Below are 13,924 nucleotides of genomic sequence, written 5' to 3' on the forward strand. Positions count from 1 at the left end.
GTTTATGTAAGCTTCAGCATATTTTCATGGCGTTTATATGATTGGTAAGGTTTTAATAATACGACGAATACAAGTGTATTAGACGAAGAGGAAGTTTATTAGGATCTGCAAGGACAATATGAGGATTTTTAGCATTCCTCTGTCACTAATTCTCTCACTATTAATCTCAAGTTAAAAAAGGTTTCCACCCAGTCCGAAGATAACGTATTCAAACTATTTTTTAGACACGGTCTTTTTACTTGCGTAGGGTCATTATATCGTAAAATGTATGATTAACATTTATATTCATCATCTAATCGAATAATTCATTTATAATTTACTTAAATAAATAAATCAAGCGTACCATTAACAATTTGCAAATGAAGATAGTCATGATAAATACACTTACTATGCGGATGACAATTGCAAACATTGAGCATTAAACCATGATGCAGGTAAAGCTCACAGAACAAATAAGCAAACTCCTGAATCTTTTGTAATTTACAGTGAATGTATTGTAAGTTTACATCAATTAGCTATCCTAAGAGGCCTACAACATCGTCCCACAATTTCCCCAAACAATTTGACCGGTCAAGGAGATTATAAATATGAATATGAATATGAATATGAATAGGATGATGATGATGATGATGATGATGATGATGATGATGATGATGATGATGATGATGATGATGATGATGATGATGATGATGATGATGATGATGATGATGAAGATGATGATAATGATGATGATGCTGCTGCTGCTGCTGCTGCTGCTGCTGCTGCTGATGATGATGATGATGATGATGATGATGATGATGATGATGATGATGATGATGATGATGATGATGATGATGATGATGATGATGATGATGATGATGGATTTAGATTCGTCGAAATCATAGCGATGAGCTGAAGTTTTTCCATACACTGTAAACGTATTCAGATTAGCATAAAAAAGTTCATGCTTTGTCCTCAAAGTTTTTATTTAAAATTAATTAGTCGTCTGTAACTAAAATGTGATACCAGTTTTGTTATAAACAGTATTTTATGCATCTGGTGTTCTGGAGGTATCGAGCGTTTTTAAGTGCGTTATAATATCCCATGAACCCGCGACTCACTAGTAATACGATATCACACCTGTTTGCCTAGGTTATACTATATCCCACAATCAAATACTCCTGTACTACACACAACAACATAATTTTCCTATTATATTCCATTTATTTTAACCTTCTTTCAAAATGGAGTAAATTTTCAAAACAATTATTTTATTTCAAAAAGGAACCTTCACACACAAAAACAACAACAGACAATCTTAAGTTGTAAAAAGACGCGAATGCCTTCTTCATATGACAAACGTAATATAGTAAGTGTATTAGCCGTGTCTTAAACATCATCAGAATAACGGATATATTCATAATATTGCATTCTCGGTAATTCACTATTACGACCAATTAATTTAAAAAATAAATTTTACACTATAAAATAGCTTTTGGATCCAGTAGTATGTATTTTATAGCGAAACTACTGATGTTATTAAATAGCTATATGTACATTTATATAATAAAATTACAAAAATTTAAACTTATTTTTGAGTAATATGTTCGTATAATTTTAGAGGACTGATTAGGAATTGCAAACAAAAAATGAGTATTATGTGAAAGGAACAAGAACAAATTTCCCCTTGTGGAAACATCAGGTAAAAAAAGTCATAGAACAGTTCACAATTACTCCGTGCTAGAGAAAGAAGCTGAAACAACAAACGGTCAACAAGACGAAGGCGACTATAGGAAACACTATCGCTCATTGGACTTAATAACCTACGAGGCTTTAGATGATAATAGCCCTATCAACGATATTCACAGAACTTCAGTAACAAGGTCAGATAGCCATAAGCTACAGCCGTGTCGACGACATTGGCTTTAGATTAGTCTGTAATTATATGTGATTCTCTTAAATATGAATTGTTATTTCCATAATGATGACCCCTCGGCATTTTGTGTTTTGTGAATACTCACCATACATGAAACTAAGAAACTGTTTTATTGAGATACTTCGATTCTGATTAATATTTAATACTTTCTGCTACTCAACAAGTTAAATGCCAATTGTTTTATATCTCTATTTTTTGGATGCAGCATTATTACAGAACATAACAACGATGTTTGAAAAAAGGCTATCTCGACAAAGAAAACATTAACAATTTTAGCTCAAATTACCATATCATAACATTAACGCTTTAAGAAGGTAAAGTTAAATTTACGTTTAGATTGAAAAAAAAACACATTAAACCTGTTATCTTAAAACGCGTTAAATTCCTTTACAATCAATATCGTTAGGCTAGGGAAGAAGGAACGCGTCGTGACAATCGCAATGTGGATGTACGAGGGTGTGTTTGTTTTATTTCTGTTTAATCTGGAAGTTAAAGGTAAACATGTACAATTTGTTATTTATTTTGATTTTTTTATGTTCAACTATTGATGATTAGCTTTCACAGCAAACAGCGTTAAAGTCTGTCTAACGACACGGTACACACTTTAGAGAATATGAACGTATCACTTCTAATTTGTCCAAAATGTATTGAGTCATACATCTTCATATCCGATGAAGAATGCATATTACGACATTAAATATAATTATATAAGGGTAGGACTGCGAATTATATTAAGCTTTGTATGTAACATATGACTTTTTCAGAGTTTCTTTTGATTCAAGAGTCAAAACTCTTAAACATTGTGTTGTCCTTGTTTTTGATGGTTGTATTGTGTAAAACAAAATTATAAAAATAGTGCTGCAATTATTGTAGATTAAAGCTTTAAAGCTCGATCGTATGAATGGCAATCCTGAAGTAAAAAAATAGTTCTCCCAAAGATTGTCTATTGGTAATATGAAACTTATTCATAATTACATAGACAAACCATCTGTTTTTTTAAATGATTTTTTTTTCAGAGTATATACAATTTCAACTTCATGGTGTTTTAGGGTAACAACCATGATCATCAAACATTTTATTACAGTCTAAATAATCCAAGCAATTATAGTTCATTTGATAACATTTTACTGATACTAAAACGTAAACGCCATAGTTTACTTGAATTTATTTCAACTTACACATATCTTTCACAAAATACACATACACGTTTGACTCTGATTGAAGGGGTGTCAACGCCGAGCACGAAATTGTATTTGTATTAAACAACATACGTTTAAACGAACAGTCATACAAAGTAAAACGCTAATGCTTATAATTTGTTGTAAGTTTATATGAATTAAATTGTCCACACAATATAGTGTTCCATATCTTTTGATGTTAACGTTAGAAGTTGCGTTTTCAGATTAAATTTAAAAACACAATATTGCACTTCAAAATGTTGTCAACACATCTTCCTGTTAATTGTTTTTAGTGTCAATAATTTTCTGGGCTATGTATACTAAACTCAGACTTCAGTTATAATGTAAAATGTAAAGTACGTAAATACCATTTTTGGTCAACAAATTATACGATGAGAGAGACACGTGGTATTACACGTTTGATCCATTAACATTTTATATTAAACATTTGTTTTTCAAACAGGTATTTGTATTAAAAATACCGAACGGTCTTCATCCCCAGGCAGCCAATCCGAAAACCGTTTGCGTCAAACTCAGCAAAAAATTTACAAGTGAATAAATTAGGTAACAAACAAAACAACGCGTATGTCGATTCCAAAATAGAAAGAAAGTTCACAGTATGGAGAGTCCTTCCGATACTTATCAATATCGTTACGTTATAAGTTGCGCGTAATACACAAGTTGCACAAATATCTTTTGTTTTTATATAAAAAGTGCACTTATGTCGAAAAAAATCCGAACCAAAATAAGAAAGGAAGCTGCGCAAGTTCACATACTGAAACAAGACGGATGTACACAACAAGGGACGAAAAAGAGCAACTAAGTATGCCACTGAACCAAATGTCATTGGGGGGCACACTGGAACGCTGTTAGGTCATACGTATATAATACTCAAGCGCATCCGTACGATTTTTATCTGTTATGTATGTTAACTTATATTTTCCTGGTTTAGCTGCAAGTTACTACGAAAGTTACAGCTCTACATGGGAGGATGTTACATGCAACTTAGGCGAACCGCAACTTTAATATCATAACGGAGTTTACGTGGTGAACGAGACATTGTCATTAAGCGATGACGTTTGGATTGGATATATTTATGCGAAGGTTCCGTTTTTATTATTGGGTATGACCTATGATTTCTTTTTGATAGTAGTATTTAGCGCTTCCAGTTAATCCAACATCCATTATGTCAGTTAAATGGAGTGCAATATTAATACAGTTTGCTGTTACTTTACACTGTTACAAGAGAAAGTAACTGATGATATAATTATGAACTATATGGATGTCAGCGATTTCACCATAACGGATCATAAAGATTCTAAATGAATATTCTGCTCATAACCTACTACCATGGCCGATGTTAGACATGTAACAGATACCTTATTGATACTACTTATAGGTTGTGCAAGTTTGCAGAGTAAGAACGAAGTATTCGTAAAACAGATCGGTGATTGTTTTACAATCTGTAGAGGTGGAACATTTGGAATTAAAAGGAAGAGTCATCAGGTAAAAACAACTAATAAAGTTGGTTTTCCAAACGCGTTTGGGTTTTGAAAAAGAAAGAAAAGTAATGCAAAATAATAGATAAACAACATCAGTACAACCATACAAAGCATACACGAATAACATAAGGCAATAAACATCTGAATACAACTGTTAATATTTTGTGTGTCTTAGTCAGGTTTGCTGTGCAACTGCATCATGGGATCTTTGGAGACAAATGAAACGTGGTGTAAAGGTGGCGACCCCAATAGCCTTTGCAATAACTGTTCTGAGATTTACATCCAAATGAACGGTAAGCGTTTTGACTCTAAATGTTTATTATTAAGATAAAATTAATATTTACATTTTAAGTTAACAATTCACTTACTTAGTTGACATAAGTCAAAAGATATTTCAAGATATTTCAAGAAAAAAGATACATTACCTTGATTATATTATTATTATGTTATCGTTATTCGTGTGAAACGTTTGTGAAGGAAGGTAAACATGCAGGTTAAATATAATATAAAGGACAATTTTAGATTTTTAAACAAACTTTATCAACAGTAAAGCGAAAATCTTAATTAGCGGGACTTTCCTTTACATGCATTCACATAAATCCGATGTTATCAAATGTAATTTAAAATACACAGTATCTAAATGCAATATGTGTTATCTAAATGCAATATGTGTTATACACAGTTAATACATCACTTGTCGGTGACTCTGGCCATAAACCCGACGAGGATTGTCTGACGTATTTTTACCCACATTTTAAGTGGCATCTGTGTTCAAGAACAGATGCAATACGTTCAATGTGTAGCAATTCAACATATAAAGGTATTATTTTGTTTGATTGTACAATATTACTAGTATTCTAGTTTTATTTGTACATGTTTTTTATAAAATGAGAAGGAAAGTAGTTCTGAGTTCTATTTAAAAAACAAAAAACACGTGGGCGGAGAAAAATATTATGACAGTTCTGGAAATGGAACAGTATCGCACAAAATATACACAATATGAGAGTTTGGCTTCCGTTACAATTAACACCGCTCCTAACTGATATGTAACTTCAACATATCAACATAACGTCACACTCACTGGCATGAACAAATCAATCATTTCTTATTAATTTGTGTAAGCTCTGACTAGTGGATTTAGACGTGAACGACATGTTTATTATTTAGCCTTTTTTAGTTATTGAACAAAACATAATATTGAACAATTTAGTAATTCAAAATATTTTATTTGCAATCACATAGCCATAGTATATTCAAAACTTTATTAAAAGGCAGACCATATAGCAAGTGCAAAAACAACTAACTATTCAACTTCTGCATGGTCGGCTGGGAATAAAGTATGCTTGGCCATTGGACAACTTCCATCATTTGAACGCAGTATAACAAATGCCGGCTTTGGAAAGGCCCAAGCTCATTTTTACTGGACTGGAATTTTTAGAGCAAATATACTAATAAAACTTTCTTTAAAAGGTTTGATTACTGAGTAAACATTTTAAAATAAGCATTCACTTCAATGGCACATAAATAGAGTACGCTTTATAAACGAAATTTAATTTCATGATGCGATTTGTTTATGTAAAAATTAACACCCATCGTGTAATTACCAATAACTCAGAGCATCTTTTAAAATACAAAAGTTACAAGAGATTGTATGCTACAGTAATGTGAATATTTATTTACTAAAATAATCAGTTTCTATGTTGTAGACGTGTTTTCCCCATTAACAAATGACATTTGTGTGTATGTAAAAAGAAGAAGCAACATAGTTTACTTCGCGAACAATGGTGACACGAAAAGAGCTCTTTGCGTCACAGGTATACAAATTTGCTCTGATTTGTGATGGCGACTTAAAGTTAATAACGTTTCAGACTATGGACTATAGGCCTGTTGTATTTAAAAAATGAAAGTGTACCCTTTTGGTAAAAAATGCGAGCGTTTCTAACTGATTGTAATTTTCCTTATCGCCTCTCTTTAGGGAAAAACATCAGTTTCGAACGCGTTTACAATTTAAGAGAAACCTATATGTAATTTTTTTTAAATTGCATATAGTAACGCGTTCTGCATATGTTGGCATCATAAAACTATTTTTAAATTACGAACGTCTAACAATTGGACGTATATAAAATCGAAATGGTGTTCAATGCCACTGTACATTATGACACTCGGTTTAGTGTCAGAGTATACTCTCATTTAATAAAAAAAAATGTAACACGGGCCATTTTTAAGAAATGTGCTCACACTGACAAAATGATGAAATTGTATAATAAACGACACTGTACGATATCACACACTATTAGAGAAAGTATATATGTATTGTTCAGAAAACTGGTGACGCAAATAATTGCTCACTCTTTGTATAAACCAAGGAACTGGAAGCACGTCTAGACACCAGGAAACATCCAAGTATACCACAGAAGTCCAACCTTCAATTACAACATCAACATATTCCAAGACTATTCTGTTAATAACCAAAGTAACTACACCTGAAGTTACAACAGCAGATGACGATCTAAGTAGATTGACAACGACACACATGCAATCGACATTAGCAACAGAATATGCATTTCCAACCAGTAGTGACGGAATACCGGAAGAACACAGAGGTGCCTATTCGGAAAGTAATGGTGGTTGCATACTTTTTTTAAACCCATCTTATGAACTTTTCAAAGGCTATATAAGCACATTTCCAAGCAAATATATTAATTTTTAAAGATAGAAATTGACATGAATTACACATACAACTATTTCGTGTGTAAGAAATATATTCATATTTATGATCGACAGCGGTTGGTATGATTCAAATATACGATACTTTACTGTATGCATGGTAAAACACTCGTATTATGGTGCGATATTTTTCCAATGCATCACTAGTTATATCACAATCGTGATAAGTTTACCAATTACAATTCCTTCGTTACTTTGGTTAATAATGTGTGTTTAAAACATATATATTGATATGTAGTTGGGAAGTGATATTTGTATGGTATATTTTCAGAGTCACTAACCCTAGCGCTAGGTATCGGTGTGTCAGTCTGTATCCTGTGTCTCGTTGGAGGAGCAGTAGTATTTGTCGTACTTAAAAGAAGGTATGCGTTATATTACGAACCGTTTAAATTGTGAATTAACTTAAAACCAAAAGTATTATAATAATAAACCATTATTCCAAAAAGGTAAATTACATGTATAACCTGTAAAAATCAAGTAATTACATTTCGTTACTATGACCAAATATCTTATCCTGGAGCAAATAATAAAAAGATCAGTAACATAATCTTAATTACAAAAGAACATGACAAGAAAAAATATTGATAACCCATTTCAATGAATTATACATGAGATATTGATATTTTTAGCGAGCGATTACCTATCAGATTCTAATAACTGGCGTTTTGCATTCATGGTCGTAATTTTAGCTAAACACATGTTTGTAAAGGTCTATTCCAGTCCATTTGAGTTGTTTGTCAATGTTAATCCTATAGGTATGTTGTCCAATGATTTGTGTACGGAATATCTTACAGTTATCATATCAACATATGGCTGGCGAGTCGATTTTAACTTGATATATGTTTTGATATGCGAATGCATCTGATCACAGCCCTATGAAATTAAACGGGACAGAATTCAAGCAGTAGTTCCATTCTCATACTTTGTCACAATATGTTAAGATATGATGCCGTACCGAACTATCGTTTCATAGAAATAAAGATATTGTAAGATTAATAGATATATACGCAATATTACCGGATATTAAATCAATTATAATAAAGAACATCCCTCGTGTAATACATGCTGAATGACTGCCTGAATATGCATACACATGTGGAAACAGAACATTACGAAACGTACATTGTATTCTCGAACGAGGTAACCCAGACTCTTGTGGGACCCCTGCCCATTTGAAGCTCTTTCCTGCCATTGCATAGTCTTGTTAAATCCCTAAAAATCAAGAAATACTATATCAACTATGTATTGTTAACGTGTGGATGAGTGACGTATGAACCGCTTTAGGAACAAGTTATTGGAAACTCGTCGCATTGTCGATTGAGATAGTTAACAAAATCTTTAAAAATAGTATTATTTAATAACTTGAAGCTATCTGACACGATAATTGTGATGTACTTTTATACAGGAGAGTGCTATTGTGTTGCGTGATTAAAGCGGCAGAAGGTCAATCCAGACGAAGGTTTGAAGAAAAAAAAGAAACGAACTATGAAGGCATGATTGACAGAAATGAAAACAATGACAGTTATTGTGCACTGGGCGACAATGTTGTTCCGGACGAAGAAACTGTTAGCTATATTAGTCCACAAAGCGATTTGAATGGCACAGAAGATAAATACCGTTCAGAATATTACACTATGGATTCATATGAGTATGTAAAGAAGGGTCGACCTGAGAGCGATCTAATGAATAAGTAAACTGTTATTCTGAAACAGATCTGTTAACATTTTCTAATCAAAGTAATGTTAGAGGGTTGGAATACATTCTCCATGAATTAAATTATACACTTTACGTTTCAAAGATCTCTACCCTTTTCAGAAAATTACCATAAATGTGTTTAGATAAAATGTACCTGTATAGTTATTTTGATCGTTAAGTTCTTCAAAATATTTTTTTACAAACGATAAAGTTTTCATGTTTCCTCGAGTGTCGTTTTTTTACAGAAACACCACAATAATCATCAGCTATGTAAATGTGCTAGCGATATGAATATTATATGAACATCCACATTGATATTATATTACATCTTTCAAAATATAGTTTTTAGTTAAGAGTGAATTATCTTCGGCTATGGTCATTTTAAACTGTTTAGGATTCATTTGTGCTACTAAAATACATAACAACACTAGATTTACATCATACTTTGATGGGTTTTTTTCCTCATACCTTAAATTAAAAAACAACTTTGTTAGTATTCACATTCTGATATCTCGATTAAGAATCTTGTTTAAAAGCTCATTGGTATACACATACGTTTTGCTAAGTATTTCTTATTGCGTCTCAACGCCTTTTGGTCAACATCTATGAAACAAGTTTATGAATTAAACATAAACAATTTATGTTCAGATTAGTTTTAATAAGATTATATGATCGAACAATATAAATCGGAAGAAGTTTTTTCTGGTACATATTAGATTTTGTCAAAATGCAACTAATCAAATTTCAAGATACACCTTTTTTGCGTTGACTCAACCGATGTGAATTCCGTTTTTGTTTGCGGAGCTAGATATTACGTATCAAAACGGCGCCTTCAATGTGAATAAACCCTTTGGTGAACTCAAATAAACTCTGATATCTGGCATGGTTATGTAAACATGTTATAAATTTAAACTCGAACCGTCCACATAAATCATATGCAACTGGATATACTGCGCATTATATTGGGCCTGGTGCATCAAAAGAAACAACATATGAAATTGCGTTACACAATACGCTGAAACGTTTCAAATATATTGGTGATATATTATGGTCTACAAATATCTAATACGCTCGATAGGAGTCCAATATAAATATAATGTAATTAACAAGGACAGCCTATTAAACGAACTAGGTAATACAGCTTTAAATGGTCATGCACATGATACAAAGATGAACACATATATGTATTTTAAGTTAATTGACATTGGCATATAAACCATCATAACATTCGATATAAATTATGTTATAGTATTTGTTGGGGTTTGCATATGTATCGCGATGCATAAAAGGCATCGGTAGTAACGTTGTTAGTGCATGTACAACCCATATTTGTTAAAACCATTCGTCAACCAAACGCAGTTCACACTATTTTGTTTGTGCCTAACATAAACACAAAACGTAGAGAACAAAGAAACGCATATTTCATTGCATATGATAAAGATAACAAGTGTGTTTTCTATTTATACATTTTTCAATTAAAACTGTATTTGATTGTGTACTTTATTAAGTAATTTGTCTGACGTCGGCGACAGAGAGCAGTAAGACAGTAAGCACAAGAAACAAGCTTCTTAAATATAATTAATCGTACGTCAACTCTTTAATGTGTGTACATGTAACGGTGATTACAATTTATGTAAGTACATGTTACAAAAAAATGTCAACGGAACATACACGTTTATAAAAAAATAAATTGTCAATAGATATGTCAATGTTCATTTATTGACGTTAAAACAATAATACGAGATTAAATTAAGTTTTATTCTAATAACACTTGTGTATTAGTTGTGTTCTAAATACTAACTAAGAACGTAGTAACTGAATTAAGCAATAGTTATAATTGTCTACTTTATATACGACAGTTTTGTATAAATAATTAAACTGTCCGCAACATTGTATCTTTATGTCGCAAATTCTAAAACTATTGTTCAAATTGCCATATCATGACGGTAAAGATGAGGATGTGTAAAGTTTACTAAATGATAACGGTTTGCGATAAATACACCTTCAACTTTTTTATTTAGCTAAGCGTTTACTTCATTTAAATTCGTAAGGACAATGACCAAACCGTGAAAATCACAATGTGGTGGCACGAGAGTTTATTTGTCTTATTCCTGGATTTTCCCAACGTTAAAGCCGCCCAAGTTGATATTTCTCACAACAGTTTGGGTTTCTCAACTAACCAGAATTGATCAGTATTCGCCAGATGCATTCTAAAGCTTAACTCTTCCATACTGATTTTCGCAAAGTTTGTGTCAAAAAATGCCAAAAGCATCGAACATACGAAACTTAATCATGTATATAACGGAATCCTCAATAATATTATTAACCTGTGACGTATGCACGCTTTGGGCCACGTGAGCGCCAATTCCACGTGTTCCACTTTCGCGCTTTTCAAAACAAAGAAAAACTTCTAAATAACGACAAACGAATTATGTCTACGGATAGCCAATGGTGTTGCGCGCGTGGCATAGTCACTTTAAAACTATCAATTTGTCATAAACAACCTTTTTTCATCATTTTAAAAAGACGAACTCTATTATAATATAATATTCAAGGTAGGTATCTCTTGACACAGGAAAATGACCTACATCACCATTTTTAAGCCATTAAACATAAACTACTTGAAAACACATCTCGAACTCGTAGAAATGCTAGGTCGGCTCTCATCTTACCGAACGTTCAGTGCCGATGTTTACAAGAGCAAAAGTATCGAAATACCTCAGCTACCGAACATTATTCGCATTAGTACAATAAACAACTACGAGTTTATCAACTAACAACATATTTTTTTCCTTTTGTTTACGTTAAAACGTCAAAATCGTTGTAAATCGGGAATTGTTTATCGGCATTTTTGAGTCCGGCTCCATGTCGATCAGACGCTCAAGGAAAATACGGTTCTTGGTTTCAGGAACTCGGTAACTCTGAGGCGCGGAACCAAGAGTTGGATAATTAGCGTAAGGTGAAGGACGGATTATCGTGCACGATTGAAATAAACATTCAAACATAATGATTATATTAGTTTTTGGTGTGAAAAAGACAGATGTGTGTTGTTAATTGATAAACTCCAATTTGTTTATTGTACTAATGCGAATATATATATATATATATACTTATATTTGTCAACCAAACACAGTTCACACTATTTTGTTTGTGCCTAACATAAGCACAAAAAGGTGAGAACAAAGAAACGCTTATTTCATTGCATATGATAAAGATAACAAGTGTGTTTTCTATTTATATATTTTTCAATCAAAACTGTATTTGATTGTGTACTTTATTTAGTAATTTGTCTGACGTCGGCGACAGAGAGCAGTAAGACAGTTAGCACAAGAAACCTATATATATATACATATATCGATATGATATATATATAAAGCATGTTTTGTTAAAATGATGAAAAATGTTGTTTTATGACATATTGACAGTGTCAAAGTGACTTGGCCACGTGCCCAATACCTGTGACATAGACGCGTTACTCCATCGCAAAAGGCGTTGCACACAATGATACAATGGTCACGTGGTTTTACATGTGACCCGCACTCGTTTAAATTTAGAGCATTTCTGTCCATGGCCAGAAAATGAAAAGCCCTATCTTAGAACTGCATTTGGTCATTTCTTGACCGATTTTGACCAATTGTTTGACAGCTGTCATAAATACCATCACATTTTTACTCACTTTTTTGCGACACATGACAAAAATGGGAAAATATATCAGCATCACCTTCGCCGGCCTTAAAAATGGATACGTAATGTTTTCTTTGATGTAAGTAACTGTTGTTGTTTTTTTTCACAGTGCTTAACAATTTAAACCAATAACCAATAAACCACGTAAAAATATGGCTAATTACACCGTTGATTTACTAAACTTAAAAAAAAACATAAAAATGCCATATATGACGTAGCACTAAATATAGTTTAAACGACTGTTGTTTGTTTTTTTTAATTAAGAATGCATTACATGACATTACATATTCAATAAAAGTGTAAAGATAAATCAAATGGAAATTATTACAACATTTTAAAGACTCATAGAATTTCACTTGTGTGTTTTCCAGGCCAAACGTGTGAATCGAAATAATAAAAATCAAAACTGGTTCTGTGAAAGACCGTCTTTACTTATCATTAGGGATATACGAATTGTTATACTTACGTACACTTACAATCAGATTTTACAAAATGGAATAAAACCAGTTTCATCAGTATCAGAAGCCTCTATACGTGGTACAGTGTAAACGGCATATGTATTTAATAACACCGCGTTTTCACAAGCTTACAGTCAATGCTAATTTAACGATATTCCCTACCCATTGACAGAACAAGCATACGGAAAGCGTCACACTATGTATGAAGTGATGTCGACTTACAATAATTTTAACTTTGTACTTTGCTTAAACAGACATATAAGCGCGGCTTATACTGAACAAAATGGCGTCCTTATTCAGTTTAAAAAAAACAGTGAAAAATAATATTAAGTCACAATCTACAAAAGAACCGAATATAATGAAAATAAAACGCAGCATACATTTGGAATATTAAAACTATCGAGTGCAATTGAAACCATAAAGTAAATTTGATTTATGACAATCTTTGAGATTTGCATGTTTAACAAGTGATAAACTTTTAAAGCTTTGTCAACGGTATGATCGTCATTAAAAATCAAATTTCTAGTATGTTAAATACATTTCTGTAATAATTATTATCAGTGACTGCATCAATATTCTGACTTATATATGTTCGTTCTTCTGTTTTCAAACCACCACCGATATTTCGAAAACTATGATCGACCTAAATTGCACATGCATTTTATTCTTTTGTATTAACTTGTAATATAAATGACAGTAGCCGTGTATTTGTAACAGTAATGCATCATCTGTGATAAAATGTTACTCAAAATTAAAATTTAAATA

General features: G+C 32.2%; 1 protein-coding gene across 2 annotated transcripts; it reads left to right on the forward strand.

The window, feature by feature from the left end:
• The first annotated feature begins 2,333 nt into the window (after nt 1-2,333).
• On the forward strand, nt 2,334-9,321 carry LOC127831672 (uncharacterized). Of its 2 annotated transcripts, none has more exons than XM_052356690.1 (10): nt 2,334-2,410; nt 4,046-4,216; nt 4,493-4,599; nt 4,771-4,888; nt 5,278-5,415; nt 5,871-6,065; nt 6,302-6,409; nt 6,962-7,213; nt 7,594-7,684; nt 8,728-9,321. In XM_052356690.1, the coding sequence occupies exons 4-10, from the start codon at nt 4,795-4,797 to the stop codon at nt 9,014-9,016; spliced, it is 1,167 nt and encodes a 388-aa protein (XP_052212650.1). In that variant the 5' UTR covers nt 2,334-2,410; nt 4,046-4,216; nt 4,493-4,599; nt 4,771-4,794; the 3' UTR covers nt 9,017-9,321. The 2 variants fall into 2 exon arrangements, with proteins under 2 accessions (XP_052212650.1, XP_052212651.1); XM_052356691.1 differs by having other exon boundaries at nt 4,775-4,888.
• Nucleotides 9,322-13,924: the final 4,603 nt, after the last annotated feature.

The sequence above is a fragment of the Dreissena polymorpha genome, chromosome 5, assembly GCF_020536995.1.
Source record: "Dreissena polymorpha isolate Duluth1 chromosome 5, UMN_Dpol_1.0, whole genome shotgun sequence".
Classification (NCBI taxonomy): Eukaryota; Metazoa; Mollusca; class Bivalvia; order Myida; family Dreissenidae; genus Dreissena; species Dreissena polymorpha.